General features: G+C 35.8%; 1 protein-coding gene across 2 annotated transcripts in view; it reads right to left on the bottom strand.

Moving 5' to 3' along the window:
- LOC131073008 (DEAD-box ATP-dependent RNA helicase 16-like) overlaps positions 1–23749 on the bottom strand; it is a 155907-nt gene that overhangs the window by 102807 nt on the left and 29351 nt on the right. For both annotated transcript variants that reach the window (XM_059207474.1, XM_059207475.1), the window contains exons 5-7: positions 16824–16924; positions 7829–7946; positions 7426–7557 (exon numbers count right to left, since the gene is read on the bottom strand). In XM_059207474.1, coding sequence (XP_059063457.1) covers positions 7426–7557; positions 7829–7946; positions 16824–16924 — 351 coding nt within the window. The remainder of the gene's footprint in view (positions 1–7425; positions 7558–7828; positions 7947–16823; positions 16925–23749) is intronic.

Raw genomic sequence — 23749 nt, 5'->3', positions numbered from 1 at the left:
TGCTTGTAAATGAAGCCTTCCCTTTGCATGTTGTTGTAGATCTTTCTCTTGCATTAGTAAATGTTTTTTGTGTAGTCATCTACTTGTGCTCGTTCATGAAGTCTCCTTGAGGATATCTTCCTTGCAGCTTGATCTTGATGTTGACACTTTCTCTTTAGGAAACTTATTTTGATCCTCCTCCAACGTGATTCTCTTCATTTCTTTCCTCATTTTCTGCAAAATAAACAAATAAGTATCAAACACACATGATTTATAGCCTTTTTCAAACTCCCATTTAATCAAAAGTACATGCTATAGGTGCAATTCGATTGAATTAGGAGGCATTGTATATATCTTCAAAGAATTTCGCTCTAGACCCTCCTAAGGTACATCAATTAGGTAAGTATGCTCTAGGAGTGTGAGGTACATCATTTGATAAAACTCGCCTTCAATCATCAGCAAGGTACATGATTTCATAAAATTCGCTCTAGACAAGCTGCAAGGTACATGGACTTTGAATCAATTCATTTCATGTCCTTTGGGCGATTAAGGTAGGTGTTTCGCTCTATGTCCTTAGCAAGGACAGGCCCTAAAATGCAGCTCGCTCACTGTCCTTGGTAAGGACGAGGTTAAGATGTGAAGTTCGCTCTTTGTCCTTTCTAAGGACGGGTCCTATATCAACATTTTCGCTCCAAAACCTTTGCAAGGTACACTCTCATTAACTTGTTTCAATTTCGCTCATTGTCCTTGGTAAGGACAAGGTTAAGATGTGAAGTTCACTCTTTGTCCTTTCTAAGGACGGGTCCTATATCAACATTTTCACTCCAAAACCTTTGCAAGGTACACTCTCATTAAGTTGTTTCAATTTACTTGGGGATCAAGATTAAGACAAGGAGTTCGCTCTACGTCCTTCCTAAGGACAGGCCCTATAATGATTGAATTTGCTCCATGACCAGCCTAAGGACAAGACATATAATGTATTTCGCTCAGTGTCCTTGATGAGGATGGGACCTATAATAAAACTTCGCTCTCTATCCTTAGCAGAGACAGGCCCTAAAGTGCAAATTTCGCTCTCTGACCTCCCTAAGGACAGGCTCAAAATGATTAACTTCGCTCTTGGACCAAGGTAAGGACGAGGCATAACAAAGTTTTCTCTAAGACATTCACTAAAGTTCGCTCTATGATCATTCTAAGGACATGATCAGGTTCGGTCAAGCATCAGCAAAGACAAGGCATACAGATCAGCAAGGACAAAGTCAAGATAGGTGAAACTCGCTCTATGACCGGCCTAAAGATAGGACTTATATGATCAAGCTGGCTTGGTGACCAGCCTAAGGACAAGACTCAAGACATAATTCGCTCTATGTCCTTTCTAAGGACAAGCCTTATAACTGAAAACTTGCTCCATGACCTAAAGGAGGATCTCGCTCTATGTCCTTAGTAAGGACAAGACTTATCATTGAAAATTCGCTCGCCAACCTTGAGGAGGACAAGCCCTATCAAGTCTCGGTTCATGATCTCTCCAAAGACAAGGTCTAAGTTGATGGAAGATACATGACTAAGTGAAGAAGCCCGCTTGGTGCAGGAGCACCAAGTGAACCAAGTGTACCTCCTGATTCCAATGACCTATATGGGGTCAAATATGAACAATTTGAGTTCTAGATGGTTTCTTGTGTCAAATAAGGTCTAATGAGACCAATAGCATTGTAATAAGGTCATTTGACCATTCATGTAATCAAGTTGTCTAGTTGGTTCTAGGAAGGTCCTGATTTGGCCAATATTATGCAAATGAGTCAAAATGGGTCAAATTGATGTAATAATGTAAGAGTTGGTTCCAACAGTCCTTTCATGTCTATTTGGACCTATTTAAATGTGTTTAAGGTCATGGTTTAGCAAAATGTTGAAAGTTGTCATTTTTGACAAATATTGTCATGAGCAACTTTTCTTCGTAAAAGGGCAGTTTTATGTCTCTGACGGTTACATGGAGTTTAAAAGGTGGTTGAGTCGGTTTAATAGGTTGCTGGGATATAAATATGTCCCATTCCCTCGAAGAAAAGAGAGGAAGATTTGTAATTTGATGATAAAAGGCAATAAAGCATTGAAGTTCTGAAAATTCCCTCTGGATTCTAACGCTACCAGTCTGAGTTTGGATGGTTTTCCATACCAAGAGGCATCGAAAGACATTATCTTTTGATTTGTTATGAATCTCCATTGACTTACCTTCCTTTTCCAATTGGTGGCATATAGTTTTATTCAAATTTGATCAATTTATTTTTGACTGTTCTATAAACTGTTGTAGTTGACAGTTTAAGAGGGGTTTTGAGAGTCATTTTGTAAATCTGACCCATTCTGCATTATGTAAGTACTGTGGCTTGTGGAATGGGTCTGATACATTGTAAGATAAGTGTTTCTAACTTTGAGAATGCAGGAGAGAACATAAATGCCTAAGGAGGATACCTTAGGAGTGATGAGTCATAAGTTGACAAAGAGCATAACCGGTGCCATGTATTAGTCTGAGAGTTTTCATTGAATGAGGGCAGCATTTGATGATGGATTATGTCTACACAAGTCATTTTAATGGTGTTGGATCCTTTGGTTGGGTCTAGAAGTGACCGGAAGTGAGAGATTGTGAAAACCCTAGGTTTGGGTTCCTAAAAACAAGGGTTAAGTGTTCGGTTGGGTAGAATGGCATGGCACCTCATGAAACCTGGAAAATCTGATGTTTGGTGACATTTATTAAGACTGTTTCAAGGTTTGGAATTGAGGGGAGTCGATATGTTGGTAGTTGCTTTGGAAAAGTGGGCTAATTGGGCCTAGTTGGAAAGTTGCAGGGTGCTGGTACATACAATTTGTCCAAAGGAGTCATACCTGATTTTGACATATGTTATTGTACTCCCAAAAGGGTTTCAGGAAATGTAATTTGTTGGTTAAGTGTTTTGGAAAGTTTTTGAGTTATGTGCAAATACCGGTTTGAAGGGCTAGTAGGAATAAACAGGTTAAGTGCTATTTTGGTGTATTGGGGACTGAACCGGTTAACTTGGGTATGTGGAATCTTGTGTCAGGGTGTCATAGGTGTGTTGAACCCCTGAGTCATGTTTGGTTAAGCCATTGAAGTTGGAAACCGGTTAAGTCATTTGAGTGAGATAAAGAAGTTGACACAAGGCACCGCATCACCGCTCCATGACCTAGATGAGGATTTCGCTCCATGTCCTTAGTAAGGACAAGACCCAAAGTGCAGTTCGCTCTTGGACCAAGGTAAGGACGAAGTTAAGAAGTGAGAATTTTGCTCAACGTCCTTTGGAAGGACAAAGCATGATAGACAAAACTCGCTCGATATCTTTTGAAAGGACAAGGTCAAGATCGAAAATTTCGCTCAATGACCTTCGGGAGGATGGGACTCAAAGACAAAGTTCGCTCTTGACCCTTGGCAAGGTACGGAAGCTAAATGCAAAAATTCAAGGAGGACACCATTCAAACAACCAAGGCTTGTGCTTGCAACTAGAAGTATGATCAGATAACACAAAAAACCTAGGCATGATACAAAGGAGTCATTCTATTTACCTATCATACTCAACTCACTTGATTTTCTTAGTTCCTCATTTCAATTATAACCCTGCAAACAAGATACAAGTCATTCATTTCAAAAGCCTTGACAACTGACTGTCTTTACCCCAACCTCAGGAGACCACCCTAACTTGATGAACCCTCTAGCTACTTGAGAAACTGTTTCCCTTCAATGCAAAGATTAATAGAAAAGACTCTAAGACAACCTAGAAAACGAGAAGGACTAACCCTAAAAAGCGAAAAATGGGGGTCCCCATTTGCGATGGGGCGATGTGTGAATACCTCACAATAATACCGTACAGGGGAAGATCCCTACTGATGGCAGGCTAGTATAGGAGCCAGGCATACTGGATGTCTTGCTGACGGAGGAGACAGGCCAAGGGTCGGATGTGGACGCATCCTTGGATAATTGGCTGGACCAATTTGCACTGGCACCACACGTACCTCCACCCCCTTCGCCATGCACCATGGCAGTTGGTTAGATCATAGAGGAAGCAGTTGGGAGCATTGGGTAGGCGTCAAGCACAGAGGGACAGGAAAAGGAGAACGTGCATGATGTGATTCATTTGGAGAATGAGAGTACCGAGTCTGGGGACCGTAAGTTGCCTGATACAGAGCCACCTCCAATGGGGGATGATCTAGATATGGACCTTCATATTTCACGACCCGACCTGCAGGATCTAGTAGGGTCCATTCGATGGTTCTTGACAGAGTTGGAGGGGTTTACCCAGGTAACATGAGGTATTGCCGACATGGCTCTACGGGTAGACGCAGGAGCCGTTCCAGAGGTTGGGAAGCTGCTGGAGTTTATGAGGAGAGGGTGCCCGGAGGAGTTCGATCGACACTTCACCCAGCAAGGCTGGCCGAGGGCAGAGACTGAGTAGATGGTCACCACTTGGCGGTAGGGGCACATCATGCAAGAAGGACCAAGGAGCGTTGGGCCTTACCTTCCAGGATATGGAAAGTTCCTACAAGAAACTATTTTTCCAGATGAGGCGGGCCCAAGCAAAACAGGCCGCTACGACGGAAGTGGCTATTGGGACTCCAATAGGAGTTAGACAAACGTGCAGAACTTGCTACCGTGGAGAAACAAATCCGAGCTAAGCTGGAGGAGACAATCGCCTCCTAGGCGACCTGTGTGTCAAAGCAGAGTGTTCAGATAACAACATTGAAGGATAAGGTGGCATCCTTGACACGCCAAGTGAAACAGAAAGGCAAGGATCTACTGGAGGCAGCACACATGGTAAATAAAGCCCGCGAGCATCAGTTGGTGGCCGAGCGTGACCTACGGCATCACATGGCACAACTTCAACAACTTCAGCGTAGGCTTTCAATTCCACCACCACTCCAAGGACGTCCTCTCATCCCACCTCTCAACAGTAGTTTTTTGTTTAGCCCCATTTTTTGTAGTCGTCTGGAAGACGACTTCTTTTTTAGACGGCAATTATGTCGTCATTAAATAAAAACTTAGTTGTTAGCATAATCTAGCATGTAATGGGTACTTTTCCGAAGGTAGTTGGTAGTTTCGGCAGTTTGCATTCCCGCCAACCAACCGAGTAGTATATAATGAAGAAGAGATGTTGATTGTATATCCATTACTGAGTGCAATAAAGACATATCTTTCTGGCCTATATGATTTTGTGATGTACTGTTAATTACTTTATGCATATTATCTGTGTGTCAATTCTGTACTGTGCAATTCAAACTGACACTTGAAGGACTAAGCAGTTGGATTAACCTCTGTCTCAAAAGTATCCTCATAATCCTTTAATTTCGTAAGTGTTATTGATAGTTAGTAATATTATTGCTATCAAATATTGTTTTAATTACTTAATCAATACATATATAAGTGGACATATGATTACATCTAATATATATACATGTCCATATATGAAGAACACATATAAGTGCACATATGTACATATATATGTTCTTTATATTTACAAATGTGTATTGGTAAGGTGATTAAAACTACACAAAATTATAATATACTTTCGTATTAAAAATTCAGTGGGCTATATAGCCAAATTAAGAGTACTTTATGTTAATTTTGTGTCAATGTACAAGTCAACTGTAATAGCTTCCTAGAACCTTCCATCATATTGCTATTAGACTATTGTTATAAGCTTCTTAAGCCTAATTCAGCAAATTTTGATACTTGAAATACATCCTGGAAACAATGGCATTAGCCTCAAGTGCAAACTAACATATCATTTATATGAACATCAAGAGGTAAATGTGCATAGCATGTTTATTTCAACTATGGCTTAAAAGCCAACGGACCATCATCATAATTTAATATAAGATGCAAAGAATTGAATCGCAAGACACTCTTCTTCTTTAACAACCAACTAGCCAGGCTTAATGAAGTCTACCATCAAATTAATTTATATGTATATGCAATTAAAATTTGGTTTTTCTTTATCTGATGTCAGCGGGATTATATGTTATGGGCTTGCTACAGACGTGATTTTAAGATGGTTGCAAGAAAACCCACCAGACACTCTTCTTCTTTAACAACCAACTAGCCAGGCTTAATGAAGTCTACCATCAAATTAATTTATATGTATATGCAATTAAAATTTGGTTTTTCTTTATCTGATGTCAGCGGGATTATATGTTATGGGCTTGCTACAGACGTGATTTTAAGATGGTTGCAAGAAAACCCACCAAGCCCTTTGAGAAGAGAGGGAGAGCAGCATTATTTGAATAGCCTAATTCTCAGCTTGTGATAATAAGTAATCAATATAATCTTCTATACTTGTTTAAGTGTGCTCATAGCGCATCATATATCATAGGTAAGCATATAAGTTCAATTATCGCTTCTTCATTGATATGCATCAACTTGATGGTGTCTATGCTTGTGGTGATGATTTGAACATCATAAAGCTATCCTTAGAAGATCTCACTAGCCTTGTGGAGATGTTCATTGCATGTCAAAGCAAGACTTAGTTGAAATTAATACTACAAAGTCATACTTAGCACATAATTTTTTAAATTAATTATTTGTAAATTTGTAGTGGGAATATTATGGTGCTCAAACACCAAACCTTCAAAGGCTAGCCATTCATGTTTTGTGTCAACCCCCTATAGCTTCTGAGTGTGAACAGTGGAGCATGTTTGAGAGCATTCACCAAGAAGTTCGCGTACTTGAGAATTAATTCACTCCTAAGGATGATTTAAGTCTACATTCTAGCTCAGGGCTGGATACTACTAGTACTAGGGAGAGAAGTCGAAGTTTAAGCCTATAGTTGTACTGTTATATACTATTTGATATTCTCGATTTTGGACCTTTCAAGGTCATTTGACATATATAATCATTGATATACAACAAATCGATAATCAAAATTAACTTGTGTTCTCTAAATTCATTCTTTATATATCTCATCCATTATTTAAGTTTATTTTGCGTATTTATGGAAAAATAAAATAATATTTGCTAGTTTGAGTCAGTTTTTCAGTTGCTGATATTTTTCAATACAGTAGTGAGTATTCATCATCATGTCTATACCTGGGTTACAAACTTTACATGGTTTTTCTGATAAAAAAATATTTTTTCCTAAGGGGTAGATAACACTGGGATTGTTGATACACATGATTTACCATGCATGGCTTTGCCATTCCCAATGGGTCACCATCAAATATTAGACAAAAGTAATTTAATGTGTCCTTTTTGGAAATTAAAAATGTTGACTCCAACTTCATATCTGCTCACCCATGATGAATGGTGTCTTTATCGTCGTTTCTATTGTTATTGCATATGATAAAATTTATTGCATTGCATTTATTCGAGAAATTGAACAATAACAAGGAAAATACTGCAAGCCGCAACCTCAGTTCCAGTTGTAGAATAAATCATTAAATTAGCAATGCCAAACACACCTGTTCAAGGAAGAGTTTCAACTTGAAACCTGCATCAATTGAATTAACAAAGATCAAAACTTTCTTCTGAACCGATTCAAGTATAAGAAGGCTTAAAGTGTATAGCATTTTATCACGTTCCTCACATGCAATCTGCAATATGGCATGCACAATAGAGAATCAGAAAGATATAACAGTAATGCACGTTGAATACATCCTATAAGAGACTCTGCAGGTACAGCTGCTCTTAATGAATGTTATTCTTTGTTCTCGTAAGTAATGTAAAATGCATTCCAAAAAAAAAGGCAATCTATAATTAACCAAACAGAAATTAAGGTGTGTCTATGGATCTTTTGGCAATGATAAAAAGTCAAGTTCCTTGATTGTAAACAAATAATTGATAAAATTAACAAGGCACCCATACCCAAATTTGCCGCACACTTTTGGGAACAATTTCATTATCCAGGCTTTCCTCCACTTCAGTGAGTGTCAGAACCACAGGACAGTGAAGCATAAGATTCTTTATCTTCTCCACATCTGCACTGGCAATAATAACAATATAACATGTTAAAAACTTTAAACCAATGGTAAGAAACATAACAATCTGTTCAACTGGAAAAGAAATCCAGACCCAACAAACCCGAAAATATAAAAATTCACATGAAACACAATACTCTGCTGAGCCAATTATTAGCTTTTATATATCATCTAGACAGCAAATGATGCAAGCCTTTATCCTAATTGTTATAGGCCTATCTTTATCCTAACTCTTATTGAGCTGACAGATAAGGAATGGCTTCTAAATGGCAAAAAAAATCACAAAATTAACAGTAGCACTAAACATACAGGAGAATATAAGTCCCCAGACAAACCAGAGTCTACACATAAAAGCACAATCTTGTCAAGTAAGGAAGAAACAAACCATTCCATCAGCAAAAATAAAAAAAATTAGAGTATCCACTGAAATTCTAGAATCAAAACAAATGCAGCATTATCATGGATGCAACTCAAAGGAATTCTTATCTGCAGATCATAACAGATAGCCCTTGAATTTGAAATTCAACTCAAACCATTTCTGGAGCTACAAATGAAATGTGATGCATAAACCATTATTGGATTCACAAACATCTATTTGTAAGCAACCTTATTCTTTTTAGTGAGAATATATTTTGGTAGTACTTAAACCAAGTCTGTTATGGAAACTTTTCCCCAAAAGGAAAGAAAAATATTACTTTTCAATGTAAATGAACCTTCAGACTTAAAAGAGAGATAAAAGTTAATTTTTATTCAACTCTTTGGTTAGAAAGGGGATAAAAATAGAAATTATATCTAAAAGCCTTTAAATTTGGAAAGGGGTAAAGTGGAAGCTGTGTAATATCTATCCAATCAACTTTGGTAATGGTTTTAGAAATAACTAGTTATCACAAAAGAATAGTCCTCAGAGATTAACGTGACAAATCAATCGATTCAATCATTGATATGAAACTGTGTGATTGTTTAAAAACAACCCTCTGAAACATTATAACAATCATTTATGAGAGGCTTGGAAAAGATAGAGATCACTCAAGGAAGAAAGTGGTTTGGCAGGCTATGGGCATTGGTAAAGAGACATTTGGTGTGTCTACCTCAGAGTACAAAATACATCCAGGATTGTTCTAGCCAAGGCTTTGTAATGAGCAGCTGCTCTATTGAATATATGCTATGCTCTAAATAGAACTGTTCCCTGGAGTGTCATAGTTAAGAGGGACAAAATCACTGAGATCTTGGAGTGTGAATAGCTATTTCAAAGATTTTCTCAGATAAGCATTACTTGACATTTTGATCTGAAATATAATATTTGAAAGTCGATGATGACAAATATAAGCTTCCACTATTTTCAATCTTGAAGTTCATATTCTAAATGTTGATTTATATATTTATTAGAATGTTATTTTTTCATTGAAGTGCTTACCCAAAAAAATACTACATTGTGTTAATATATTGTTCATTTTGTGATAACAAAAAAGAAATGTCACTGCCATCCATGGTTGCTTGAATTTTTTTAATCCAGCAAAGAAGCCCTTCTTCCTCTGTGATTTACTCTCAATCAAAAAGGTCATATTTGCCCTCCCCAATTTTACCCTCAAATCATATTACTGAAATATTACTGTTGCTACATGTAATTCTATCCTTCATTCTTTACAGCTAAAACTTTAACCCATATATTTATGGATATAATACTGCCAAAACTTTTATAAAAATCAAAAGGTATTGCTAGCATTAATGTTCTTAATGGACTAAAATTTGTAAACATTTAATAATTGTTAGCCGCTTTTATTCAGCTGCAAACAATTTTATTTTTTATTTTTTTAATCAAAGCCATTTCTGAATTACAAGCTTTTGTATGATAAGGAAGTTCAACAAGAATTAGATAATATAAATCTGTTGTACAGGAATTTAAAGATTTTCTTTGGTGTTCTGGGTGTGGTAATGGTTTGCTACTATTCTATTGTTGCTTAAAGATACCTTGTGGGGTTCTTTGACAAGTCTTTGTTTTAACCTGCTCAGTTATTAGACTTCGTTTGCTACTACTCTATTGTTGCTTAAAGATACCTTGTGGGGTTCTTTGACAAGTCTTTGTTTTAACCTGCTCAGTTATTAGACTTCGTCAACCCAATTACTTTATACATGTGATTTGTGAAATATTATATAGGGCAGAGATCATCAGAATGTTATAGCATATCACTAATTATATTTCATTTTATAACAACCTGATGTATATTTGAGTTCTTTGTGTGAAAAGTTTTGGTAGGATAAACAGTAAACACCCTATTGATGGTATTGAATTGATGTAAAGAAAGTTGATCTAAATTGAAATCAAAAATCGATTCAGATTTGTCCCCAAGCTTGTTTGAGTGATTGTGTGAAGTGATATGAAATTTGTTTAGAGGCAATTGTGTACTGTTGCCATTCTAATTGTGTTTAGTTATTCAAAGGATCAAAGTGGGCATTAATGCTTATGACCAAAATTTGAGAAACAAGATTATAGATGAATTTAAAAAATTGGATTCACTGTGATATTGAGTGCTACACCCACACAGTACACTTACTTCACCAATTATTTTATGCACCTCAAGCTACTAAGAACAGAATTGTTATGGAACTTCTTCCCAAAGTGAAAAGGAATGCTATTTTTCCATAAATGTGAGCCTTTGGAATTAAAAAGGGGATAAAAGTTATTGTTATAATGTTATTTGATTCTTTGGTTAAAATTGAGATAAAAATAAAAGTCATGTAAAAATCCTAAGTTTAGAAAGGGGTAAAAAATAAGTTATGTAATTTATATCCAAAAGGCAAAACAATTGATTTAAATTCATTGAGATATGAAAGCGTGTGATGGTTTAAAAAACACCCTCTGAAATATTCATAAGTCCATGGAGCTTCCTAACAAGGGGACGCAGGTATGAGTTTTGAGGACAAGAGGACCAAGGGCCTAAGCTGTGGATGGTAGGGGGAATATGAGATATAATATTACTTAATATTTTATTTGAAATGTAAATGCAGGTCGTACTCCTCTCAGATTTGATAGTTGATGGATTGTAATTAATATTTCTAAATATATGTGATTTATGATTCTAATGATTTGCAGGTCCAAACAAGGCTGAGAATGTTCGATTTTAATTGCTCAATATTGCCTTATCGGGTCTGCATATATACTTGTATCGGGGGGGCATGTCTTGAGTGGACATGTCTCCACAAAGTGGAGGCATGTCCGCTCAAGACGTGCCTCCTCATCGATGGCACTTAAACAATATTATGAATACCGTTTTATGAACGGTCACTTACTATTAGTTAAGTAGTCACTAACATATGTTTAATATGCCGATAAGAAAGGTATTCAACATATATACAATGTAAGCAATGTTGATCGATCATTACTCGATCGGTAATGAAATCAATATGATATTAATTCATGCAGATCGAAAGCATTCTTTATTCGATCATGATAATTAATAGTGAGGTGGTAAACTGATATATTTCATTGTTGATTCTTTATCTGTCGATGCTATAATTTTAACATGAAATATAATATTTGAAAGTTGATGATAAGGAAGATAACTTTCCATATTCTAGATGTGACTTATGTATTTATTTGAATGTTATATTATATTTAAGTGTATACCCCAAATAATATGACATTTTGTTAATATATTGCTCATTTTTCACGTTGGTAATACTAATAACAAATAAATATGCCACAGATTTTAATTTAACTGATAAATCAGATCTCTTTAATTTTATACTCTAAGAAAAGTAGCATTATAAAGTCAGCCTGCACTCAACAAAATTCAGCAGTCCAAGGATTTTTGTAGACACAACCATATCTTCAATATCCATACGGCTAGATAACACTCATCATTATTCAAAACAAACAGATCAAAAACTGTTAGTTGCAGGTTATATTACAGGTTGTCATTGATGTCAATTTAGTTGTCTTCAGTTTATACATGGTTGCATCAACAATAGTTGTGATCAGATTCTGAAATGAAATCCGTACTTTTATATACTGTCTATTCAAAAGAAAAATATGACACGTATCATCTGCAAAAAGAAATTAAGTATGCTTCATTCATATGGTGGCAGAGAAGAATTGAAATAGTTAAAACAAAGATCTTGATTACCTTGCATAAAACTTCAGATTGATACCTGTATGTATCCTAACACGTATTTTTCAGATTATGGGCTATAAAATCTTCCTCACACTGTCATGATACCAAGGTATTCGAATCAAATGGAAACAATAATGATTGCGGTTGGTATTTATAAACTTTGACATACAAATTATCATTGGCTTAAAACAATATTAAGTAAGTGTTAGTTGGCGGTTGTAACTATACACAAACTACTTGGTACCACCAACCAACTCAGGTATGAGTGGTTAGAAAACCTTTGTTATTTATGCGTGTCCTTTTTCAAAGCAGAAGGAGAGAGGTTGATTGGCTATTATTGTGTGATAAGTAGAGTGTTCTTAAAAATAGAAGATCAATTTAAAAAAGAAAAGTTTACACACAGACATAAATGCAATAAGACCAAAGTAAATAATATGCGATATGAATGTATACAGATAATAAATCTGAGGTGAAATGTACAGATCATATACAGCAAAATATCTTCTAAGACATGATCGTATACAGATCATAATAAGAAGACTGCACTGCTAATACAGAGTGTAGAGTTTGGTGACAGATTGACCAAAAACGGTATAAATCTTTGTCATTTTATTTTATACAAAAAAAGGGTATAAATCTTTGTCATTTTATTTTATACAATCTGATGTTCATGATTCATTCTTGATATATAGTTGATTTCAATCTAGTGGTGGCTGATTGTTTTGGAAAGACTATTGGTTAGTTGCAGATTTCACATTAACAGTATAAATGCTTTTATCAAGTGCAGATTTATATCTTCAAGAACAGATTTATATCAGACTCAGAATATTTTCTAATACAGTTTTGTTTCAGATATACAGAACTTGATCATATTATTTAATTCAGCATGTCTACTACAGATTAAAACATGTGTATTCTGTTGCAGAGATACTGTGGCATTTAATGTTCAGATTAATGCAATAACTCTCAGTTTGTTTTTGAGTTCACATTGATAATTGTTCCAGTTTGTACTTGATTTGAAGTCATTCAAGTTAATACTCTAATTTTGAGTATATAGTATATACACTGTATTTGTGTTACTATAAGAGTTGGTGCTCTAAAAGAGAATTTTGAATTGAGTTGGTGCTCATAGAGACAGGGTAGAGAATTTTGAATTGAGTTGGTGCTCACAGAGATAGGGGTTTGGTGACTCCTTAGGGTTGGTGCCCTTAAATATTGTAAAGCATTTCAATTGTGAGGCCGGATTAGGACAGTAGATCCTAGCGGCATTTCTCACGTGGTTTTCCCACATTGGGTTTCCACGTAAAATCTTGTGCTTTGTGTTCTTACTGTTGCACCTTTCTCAGTTTCAGTTGTTGCATGTTTTATATATTTCAGTTTTAAGATTAAAGCTTGACAAAAGTTAAATGTTGTTAAGAAAGATTAAAAGTTTTGTGCACTACTGATTCACCCCACCACCCCCCCCACCCCCCTCTCAGTAGTTACTAGTGCATTCAACAAAAACTTCCATAGATAGACACCAAACTCAAGCAAAATGACGTTAGAAGTAAAGGAATGGCTTCTCTAATCATCCTAGGATCAATTGTTCTCTCTTTCCCTGTTTCACAGCTCTAGACATCTACAATTAGGGAGGCTGCTCTCCCCTCAGGGAAGGCCATGGCCTTATCTGCAGATCCTCATGCAACATTTGAATATGATGTCTCAAAAGATAGCCTCACCCCTTTCTGAGAAGACTTCATATGATATTTAAGCCACCATCATCAAATGACTGTTATCAGATCTTCCTTCCCGCCAAAAAGAAAAATGGCTCCTGCCTGAAGATGGGTTCCTCATAGAATTGAATTTCCCTTTGAGAAAGTTAAAATTTGACTATAACTCCTAAACCAAAAGGATCTTATCTATAGGTTTTTAGTAGCTTAACAAAAACCCAAAACACTAAGATCTCGAGAGTAAGATTAGAAGTTGCCTGGATCTGTAGACATCCAAATGATGCCTAAAAACACTTCAGTGCCATCACCTTGAAAAGATGTTGAAGAAGCTGTTTTTTCTAGATGAATAAACTATAAAGCAAACTAGAACATGATAATTCTTATAGGCAAAAGGAAGAAGAATATCAGTTTCACACAGAAACGAATAAAGACAGATCCAAACAAAGAATCTCTAAAAGAAAGGCCCAAAAAATGTGTTTTCATTGCAAGATCTTCAATAATGCAGGTGCAAGGAAGGATCTGAAAGGAGACAATCATTGGTTGTAATATCTATAGACCTGAGTACCAAACATAGCTTCATCAACAGTGATTTGGCAAAAGCATCTATAGGACAAGCAAAAAAGCATCAACGTCACAAGAAGTTTATGTGAAAAGCCCAAAGTATTTGAATATTTGACAGTCACTACAAAGTACAAACAAATCTAATTTTCATCTTGGATGAAGATATGTGGAGCATTTCTTTCAATTAACAAAAGGAATTTAGAGATCTTAAGTGCAGAAAAAATAAGTCAAGTTCAACAGAAGCCTAAGTGACATGTCTTAGCTAGAAGATCTGGGGATAAACATTTAGAGAATAGAAGAAATAAGGCATTGAAAATATTTATCATGTAAAAAGAACAACAGGAACACACAGCTGAAGCGAAGGTATTAAAAACCCTTCACTAACTCAAGAAACTAAGGAACATGTGGAAGTAAAGATTTAACACTCAAGAGAAATAAAACAGGAGGCTAAGCCTACAATGATTGAGGCATATAATAATTCACTCCATCATGAGAAGCAACAATCAGAACAGCATATAGCATAGAGAAGAAACATGGATATTTTTCTATGCATATTCAAAGGAAGTGAGAGCAATGAATATTGACAGAATCAAAAGGGTGGCACTTACGAAAAAAGATTGTCAAACGCCATCACCAATTAAAATGGCATATGGATGAATGGTCAAGCAGGGTATCAAGCATATACCATTTTGGATAAGTTATAATATTTGGTTTCGTCTCAAGTTTTTAGGAGAAAAAAACCTTTGAAAGGGAATGGCATGTGTGTCTATACCCATAATATCATTAGTTAATAATAATATATTTTATAGATCCTTTGTAGAGTACAATGTATTACTTCAGTGGTTATGTAGTAGCTGAAAAACGGAATGCATAACATAGTTACTGTGGGTTCAATGTGTAATCACTTATTTACAGTTTAGGCTATAAGTTTGTCATATAGTCTTATTACAAATGGTATTTATAAGGGTCTCAGTCATACCACAATCACCTGTGATCATGTGCAATAAGCATACTTATTATAGACATGAATCTTGATTCTTAAAAGCCCTCTATAAGACTGTTCCCAGACATGCCCACTTGTCTATTTATGAAAATGATTCATCATCTATTTATGAAAAAATGACTCATCAAAATTCATTTCTGCAATGGTACAGGAGCTTGACCAAGAATCTTGCCCCTGTAAAATTGGATTGATCTATATTCCCTGGGTTTTGATTGTAAATGCACTATCTTGAGTTGGATACAATTTGAAGCACCAAGAAATCATGTGACAAGACATAATTTAATCCATCCTTCATGTTTTTAACTAGTGGCAGGCCTCCTACTAATAACTCTCAAAACAGAACAAAGCATTGATGTCAGTGGTGAGGTTCATATAGGTGTGCTTCTATGGCAAAGGAACCTGCAACCATAAACGTATGCCTAATCAATTTTGTTGTTCTATAAGAGAATACCAAGGAGAAATCGTGCACTGAACTGCAACGACTTTCTATTCTCATCCTTCCCACTCAACTATCTCTCTAGCAATAATTTTTTATTTGATAATCAAATTTAAATTCACAAATATTTAATGCAAGATCATATATAAGTTTATAACATGCATATGCAGTCCATTAGATGTTTCGTCGGTCTCCCTAAACCTTTTGGGTTAAGGGTTGATGCAAAAACCTATGGAAGAAGGGTCTATCAATTTGGTATGAAAACAGAAATGCACAAATCTTAATCCTAAAACTACTTAGCCTATTACATTTATAAAGTTGGTGCTTTGTGGTCTAATCTAAGCATCAAATGTGGATTTGCACCAGTAGAACAGGATTCATAACTTGAAAATGGAATGATACAAAACCTATCTGCAAGTACTGAGTCGATCCTTTTGATATGCTGAGTCAATCCTTTGTATTAGATTTTGAAGAACGTTACAAGAGAAAGTATCATAACAGCAATGTAGGAAGGTGTTTTTCAAATTTTCAAAAAAGACTACAAAAGAATAAGATAGGAGAAACTATTAGAAAGAACAAAATAGCAAAAGGATAATCATCCTGAAACAAAACCATAGCACTCTACTAACAACTTGCCTTAAAACACAGTGATATCATTATGTTAAACTTGCAAAATGACAACCAGATCGCCAAGGCAAAAAATTACAATAAATTTGCCAAACAAGTTCATAAATTTAGTTGCCCAAAATAGAGAGGTCCTAATCCAAATTAAAATGCAGTTAAAAAAGACTATTAATATTCCTCATACAAATGCTTGAGAAAAATCAAGCACTAATCAATAAAGACATAGCTGATAGTTACAAATAATAGATGCTTAGGTAAAAAACAGAAAACACACTTCATTCATCTTCTGAACCCATTACTGCTGAAACTCCCTGAAGTTCATAAACTTTATTGTAGAAGAATTCAACATATTCAGACCCACTACTATATGATGGGCAGTTCCATTATATGTTCCCACATGTGAAGACAAAATATTTATGCTATTATACTACACAAACCTGGTAGTTGCAGACATCAAAAGGCATTGACAACGATACGGAATATGAAGAACCAAAGATTTCAGGTCATCTTCATAGCCATATGATAAAAGAAGATCTGCCTGAAAAAAAAAATAGTGTAGTAAGCTGAAAACTTCAGAAGGTTTTCACATTGAAATGCTTTACAAAACTTATTATAATGAAAGATTTGTATTAAGAAGAAAATATGGCGACGCATTCCAAATAATAGCTTCACCATAGATATGAAATGAAGAGGGAAAAAAGAAATAAAAAGCTCTACCTGCTGTCATAAACAATTAGCAAGCTATACAGGATGTATCATCATTTGCCATGTATAATAGATCTTAAATTACTAGAAGAGATGCAAAGCAAACATGCGAGATAAAGACTCCTATGTATTTATTTTGCAGGTTCCAATAGATTATCAATGACTGTCAAACTGTACCAAGGAGAATCTCATAACTCTATTAGATATGTCTGAATCTCATAACAATGAGAATTACCAAAGAGAATGACAGACCAAACAGATTATCAGTGATCCAATACATGAAAAGACAAGAGAGGCTGATTCACATGTGGAGCACAAAAATGGGGAATTCAGATTCCTAGACCAACCAAGCACAAATTCACCATTGGTAACATCATATGCATACATATGAACATACACACACACACACATACATACATATATGAGCTCAGTTTGCACACATGGGCATCTCAATAAGTATATCAGCAATATAACTATGCAGAGTCAGAATCTTTGGTGTATGTTTCAGCTATCAACATTGCCCTTATTTCAGTTATTATTACAATTCACCAATATGTAAAATTAAAGCTATCTGCATAGTGTCTATCTTGTGCCATATATTTCATGCATGATAACTATTTCTTGCTCCTTTTCTATGTGTAATGACTCCTTCTCTTGAGTCCCTAATTAACCCACAAATATGCACTTAAGTCAATTTTTTTTACTTTTTATTTTATTTGAAATGAAAAAGCTTACCTAACCAACAAATTCCTTCTTACTGATTATAGTTTTATTATTGAAGCCTAACACATCGAATATCTTCATAATCTATCTACTATTTGGAACACAAACAAAACGACCAAATCAATTAATATGCTCTAGTTCTTAATTTACTATTGATGTTTCTCCACTTTAAATTTTGGCACTGTAACTTAATAATTTATTCCAATTTTAAAAAGTTTGCTTCATAACCTTCTCACTGTAATGACCCCGCTTTCATAAATACATTAGCAACCAAACAAGGTGAATACTCTTTTTAAATGTTTACAACGCACATGATACAGTGTACCCGCACACCATGAATGTGGTGACACCCCCAATATATCTAAGCATGCAACGATAATGGATAAGCACTAATGCACTTACAGAACACCTAAAAGTTTATCATGCATCACAACAGTGGGTAGAACATACTCAACACGCAAGAGAAGAGTAAACAATTGTCCCCAATTGAACTGCAACAAGTCTTAAATTGTGTTAAGGATATAGCTTCATTCGGATTGAACTTTGAAGCAAGTAATATATAACGACATTGAATGAAGGGTCATGTCCCCATAGGGTCATGGCTCTACGTGGCATAAGCCAAGTAGAAGTCATGCCCCTATGTGGACATGACTCTTCATCCTTTATTTATAGGCATTGACACTTGCTGTGAACTGAAACCAATAACTGTGGCAGTTTCACGAACCAGCAAGCTGTCGATATTATCATAAAAGATTAATAGTTAGAGTCATATATATATATATATATATATACACATCGGAGGTAAAACATATTCATTGCAGTGATCTCATTAAAGTCTATCCTCACTACATATTACCAGACTATTGTATTATCTATCTCTGATCTAAATTCCTTAACATGGTATCAAAGCCGAGTCTAGGCTAGGAGCCCCAAGCACACAAGAGGTGTGGCTTAAGGGGGGGTGTTGGTGTTGGAAATAAGCCACACCCGGACCGACAATGGACTAGTCCAAGAAGGGCCAGTAGCTCAGTGGTAAAGCACTCCAACAGTGTATGGAAGGTCCTAAGTTCGAGTCCTAGCTGGTCCATGTCTCAACATGGTATTAGAGCCATGTTGGTAGAGAAATAATAAAATAGTGAAACCTCTTTTCTAAAAAAAATTCAGACTTGCACTCAGAATCAAAGGAAAATCAATCATGGTGAACAGTGTTAGAGTGGAGGATAGACTCAAAGGCGCATCCAACTTCGTCTCATGGAGAATTCGAATAACAGCAATTCTTCAAGAACTCAAACTAGATGCATACACAGAAGAAGATACTAAGATGCCCGAAGATGAGCCAGAGAAAACAAATTGGAAAAGACACAACAACAAGGCTAAAAAAATCATAATTGATGTTGTTAAAGATCACATTCTCCCAACCATCTCAAAACTAACTACAGCTTATGATATGTTCAAGACCATTCAAAACTCATATGAAATAAATAATGCAAGCAGATTGCTCACTTTAAAACAGCAATTAATGCATATCTACATGAACAAAGGAGAAACAATCACATCCTATATCATGAGGATTTCAAAATTAAAAGACCAATTGTCAACTATTGGGAATAATATAGATGATATGGAGCTATCTCTAATATCACCTAAGGGATTACCATCCAGTTGGGAATCCTTTATTCAAGGCATTAGTGCTCGTCCGACACTACCAAAATTCGATCAACTCAAGAATAATTGTACTCAAGAAGAATCTCAACTAATCACAAGAGGATTGGGTCCAAACAAAGGAGGAGAAATTCAAGCACTGCATGCTAACACAAGCAACAAAGGGAAGAAAAGGAAGTTCAAACGGAAGAGAGGAAATAATCACAAAAGCAAAGACTTCTCCAAGATTCAATGCTACAAGTGTGATAAGTTTGGGCACACTCACAGGTTTTGCCCAGAAAGAAAGAAAGCTCAAGCAACCATAGCTGAAGTCAAGGAAATAGAGAATCCTCTATTTTTTCTTAGCCTTATCAAGTGAACTAAACTCAAACAAACATATGTGGATAATCAACAGTGGAGCATCTGGACACATAACCGGTTTTAGAGATCAATTTGAAACCTTTGAAGGCCACTCAACTGAAGAAGTTACAATAGGAGACAATTCTACCTATCCAGTGAAAGGAATTGGGACCTGCTCAATTCAATTAAGAACAGCAGTTACATTACAATTGAAAGACGTTCTCTTTGTACCAGGTATCAAAAGGAATTTGGTCTTTATTTCAGGACTAGCTGATCAAGGATATCGTGTCACCTTCCATGAAGATAAAGTTCTACTCTGGCCCAAAAACTCTAACATAAAGAATGCTATTCCTATAGGATCTAGAGATGGTAGTTTATACAAATTATGTAATACTCAAAACAAGCACTAAATCATGAAGTATCAAACTCTAATGAAATTTGGCATAGAAGATTAGGACATCTTCGATTTAGTGCCCTACCTTCTATAGGAAAAATTGCCACGGGATTACCCAATCTAAAATCTAATCATGTTGGAACTTGTAAAGGATGTGCTCTAGGGAAGAACTCAAAAGGGTCCTTTCCCTCAAGTGAACACAAATCAAAAGTTGTACTAGAACTTGTCCACACTGATTTGTGTGGTCCAATGTCATTACCATCACTAGGGGGATTCTTGTATTACGTGATATTTGTTGATAATTACTCTAGGAAAACTTGGATCTATTTCATAAAACTCAAAGAATCAAATGAAGTGTTATTGAAATTTAAAGAATTTAAGGCCCTAGTGGAAAATCAAACTGGGAAGAAAATAAAGACTCTAAGATCAGATAATGGGGGTGAATATATCTCTGAAAATTTTAAAGAATTCTACATTTCTGTTGGGATTAAGAGGAAGTGTGTTGTACCTTATAATCCTCAACAAAATGGAGTTGCAGAAAGAAAAAACAGAACCATCATCGAAGCTGCTAAAGCCATGATGCATGATCAAAATCTACATATCTCATTTTGGGCTGAAGCCTCAAATACAACTGTGTACATTCAAAACAGATGCCCTCATTCAATCCTAGAGAATATAACACCTGAAGAAGCCTTTACAGGAAATAAACCAGATTTAAGCCATCTAAGAATCTTTGGTTGCCACGTGTATGTTCACATTCCTAAAGAAAAGAGAACCAAACTAGAACCCTCCGGGAAGAAAGGCATATTTGTTGGCTACAGTGAAACCACTAAAGGATACAGAGTCTATATTCCAGAACGAAGATCCATTGAAATCAATAGAGATGTCAAATTTGAAGAAGATGCTGCTTATAAACTATCTCTAAGTGCAGAAGATGATCTAACCGCAGAATCAGATGAAAATCCTACAATTGAAAATCAGAGGGAGAATAGCATAGAAAATCACCTAATTTCGAGAATGCTGAAAATCCTAACAACAAGAAAAGACCACTATGGGCAAGAAAGATGATTGAAGAAAATAATGTGGAACCTAATGAAATCTTCAAAGAGAATAAGAAAACAAGAAGTCAATCATGCTATGTTGCCCTCATGACCAAACTTACAAAATCTGAACCATCAAATGTTGAAGAGGCTTTAACATGTCAAGCTTGGAAAGATGCAATTATTGAGGAATACCAATCTATCTTAAAAAATGATGTTCGGGACATTGTAGCTAGACCAAAAGACAAATCAGTTGTCTCATCAAAGTGGTTATTCAAAATCAAATATGCACCAGATGGTAGTATTGAACCAGGAGATTCTCTCAAAAGGCTAGAATTGATTACGAAGAGACATTTGCTCCAGTTGCCCAATATACTTCTATAAGAACCATCATTGTCATTGCAGCTTCCAAAGGGTGGAAGATACACCAAATGGACGTGAAGACTGCATTTTAGAATGGTGTTATTGAGGAAGAAGTATATATAGAACACCCTGAAGGCTTTGCTACACATGATAGAAATCTCTATGTGTGTAGACTAAAAAAAGCTCTCTACGGCCTTAAGCAAGCTCCCAGGGCATGGTACAAAAGGATAGATAGTTATCTCTCCAAACTAGGATATTCCAAAAATGAAGCAGACTCTAACATATACTTCAAAATATCGGATGGTGACATGTTAATACTCGTTCTCTATGTTGATGACTTGTTGATAACAGGAGAAGATCACCTCATTGCAAAATGCAAACAAGATCTTGTGGCTGAATTCGATATGAAGGATCCAGGTCTACTGCACTATTTTCTGGGCCTAGAAGTATGGCAAAAAGATAATTATATTTTCCTAAATCAAGGAAAATACACCACTAATATCCTGACCAGATTTGGTATGATAGATTGTAAGCCTCTATCCATTCCAATGGAAACAAATCTTCATAAGCTCAAAAGTGAAGCAATAGATTCAAAACCTACAAATCCTACATACTATAGACAAATTATTGGATCTCTTATGTACCTGGTAAACACTCGCCCTGATATTTGTTACGCTACCAATGTGTTAAGTCATTTCATGTGTGAACCTAAGAAGATTCACCTAATGGGTGCTAAGCATATTCTGTGATACTTGTGTGGCACTATTGGACTTGGCCTGAAGTATAAAAATGTTGAGATACAACTCCAAGGGTATTCTGATTCCGACTAGGCAGGAAGTTCCATTGATCGTAAAAGTACAACAAGGTGTTGCTTTAGTCTTGGATCAACTATGATATCCTGGTTTAGCAGAAAACGGTCAGCAGTTGCTCAGAGTTCCACTGAAGCCGAATATATGGCTGCCGCCATGGGAGCACATGAGGCAGTATGGTTAAGGAAATTGCAAGTTGGACTATTTGGGAAGCCCCTAAACCCCACTGTGATTCACTGTGATAATCAAAGTTGCATCAAACTTTTTGTAAATCCAGTTTTTCATAATTGATCCAAGCATATAGAAGTCCCATGCCATTACATAAGAGATATGGTAGACAGAGATGTCATCAAATTGACCTACATCAGCACTAAAGAGCAAAGTGCCGACATATTCACCAAACCTCTTGCAAAGTTGAAAGTGGAGTACTTTAGAGGTAAACTTGGTATGACTAAATAAAAATGGAAATTTCTGATATTAATCTTAGTCATATGTAATTGATATATTCATGAATATCTTGAATGCAATATTGCATGTATGTGTTATGTCATGGAAGGTGACGATCTTTCATGTGATGTAAGTGTAAGATCGCTATTGTAAGGTGACGACTTTCACAATAGCCTGATCTGTTATCAAGATTGACTACATTAAGTTGCTGTCCCAGAATGTGCCGGAAATCTTGATACTAAATTTGCTATGATGAGTTATTGAATTGTTATCATTAAATGATTGTTCCGAAATATGTCGGAAATTATGATAACAATCATATCGTGATTGACTACATTAATTTGCTGTCTCAGAATGTGTCGGATATCATGATACTAAAATTATTTCACCTGTGATAATGACAATGTTACAATTGTCACTAGAATCAAAGTTGTAATCTAATAAGACTTCAAGTAGTTGTTGTCCCAGAGTGCTGGATATCAAATAATCCATATCTCTCTAAGATATGAAGTATTTCACTAGTAAGTGTTACTAAGTGAATGATCATGTCAAATGAATGTGTATATCTAGAATGTTGTTCCTTAAAACTTAATTATGAAATTCAATCTTCTTTTGCTACGAGGGAGTGTTAAGGATATAGCTTCATTCGGATTGAAGCAAGTAATATATAACGACATTGAATGAAGGGTCATGTCCCCGTAGGGTCATGACTCTACGTGGCATAAGCCACGTAGAAGTCATGCCCCTATGTGGACATGACTCTTCATCCTTTTATTTATAGGCATCGACACTTGCTGTGAACTGAAACCAATAATTGTGGCAGTTTCATGAACCAGCAAGCTGTCGATATTATCATAGAAGATTAATAGTTAGAGTTATAT

This window comes from Cryptomeria japonica, chromosome 6, assembly GCF_030272615.1.
Source record: "Cryptomeria japonica chromosome 6, Sugi_1.0, whole genome shotgun sequence".
In the NCBI taxonomy this organism is placed as follows: domain Eukaryota; kingdom Viridiplantae; phylum Streptophyta; class Pinopsida; order Cupressales; family Cupressaceae; genus Cryptomeria; species Cryptomeria japonica.
The sequence above is the reverse complement of the archived record's forward strand: the minus strand, read 5'-3'. Positions and strand labels throughout refer to the sequence as shown.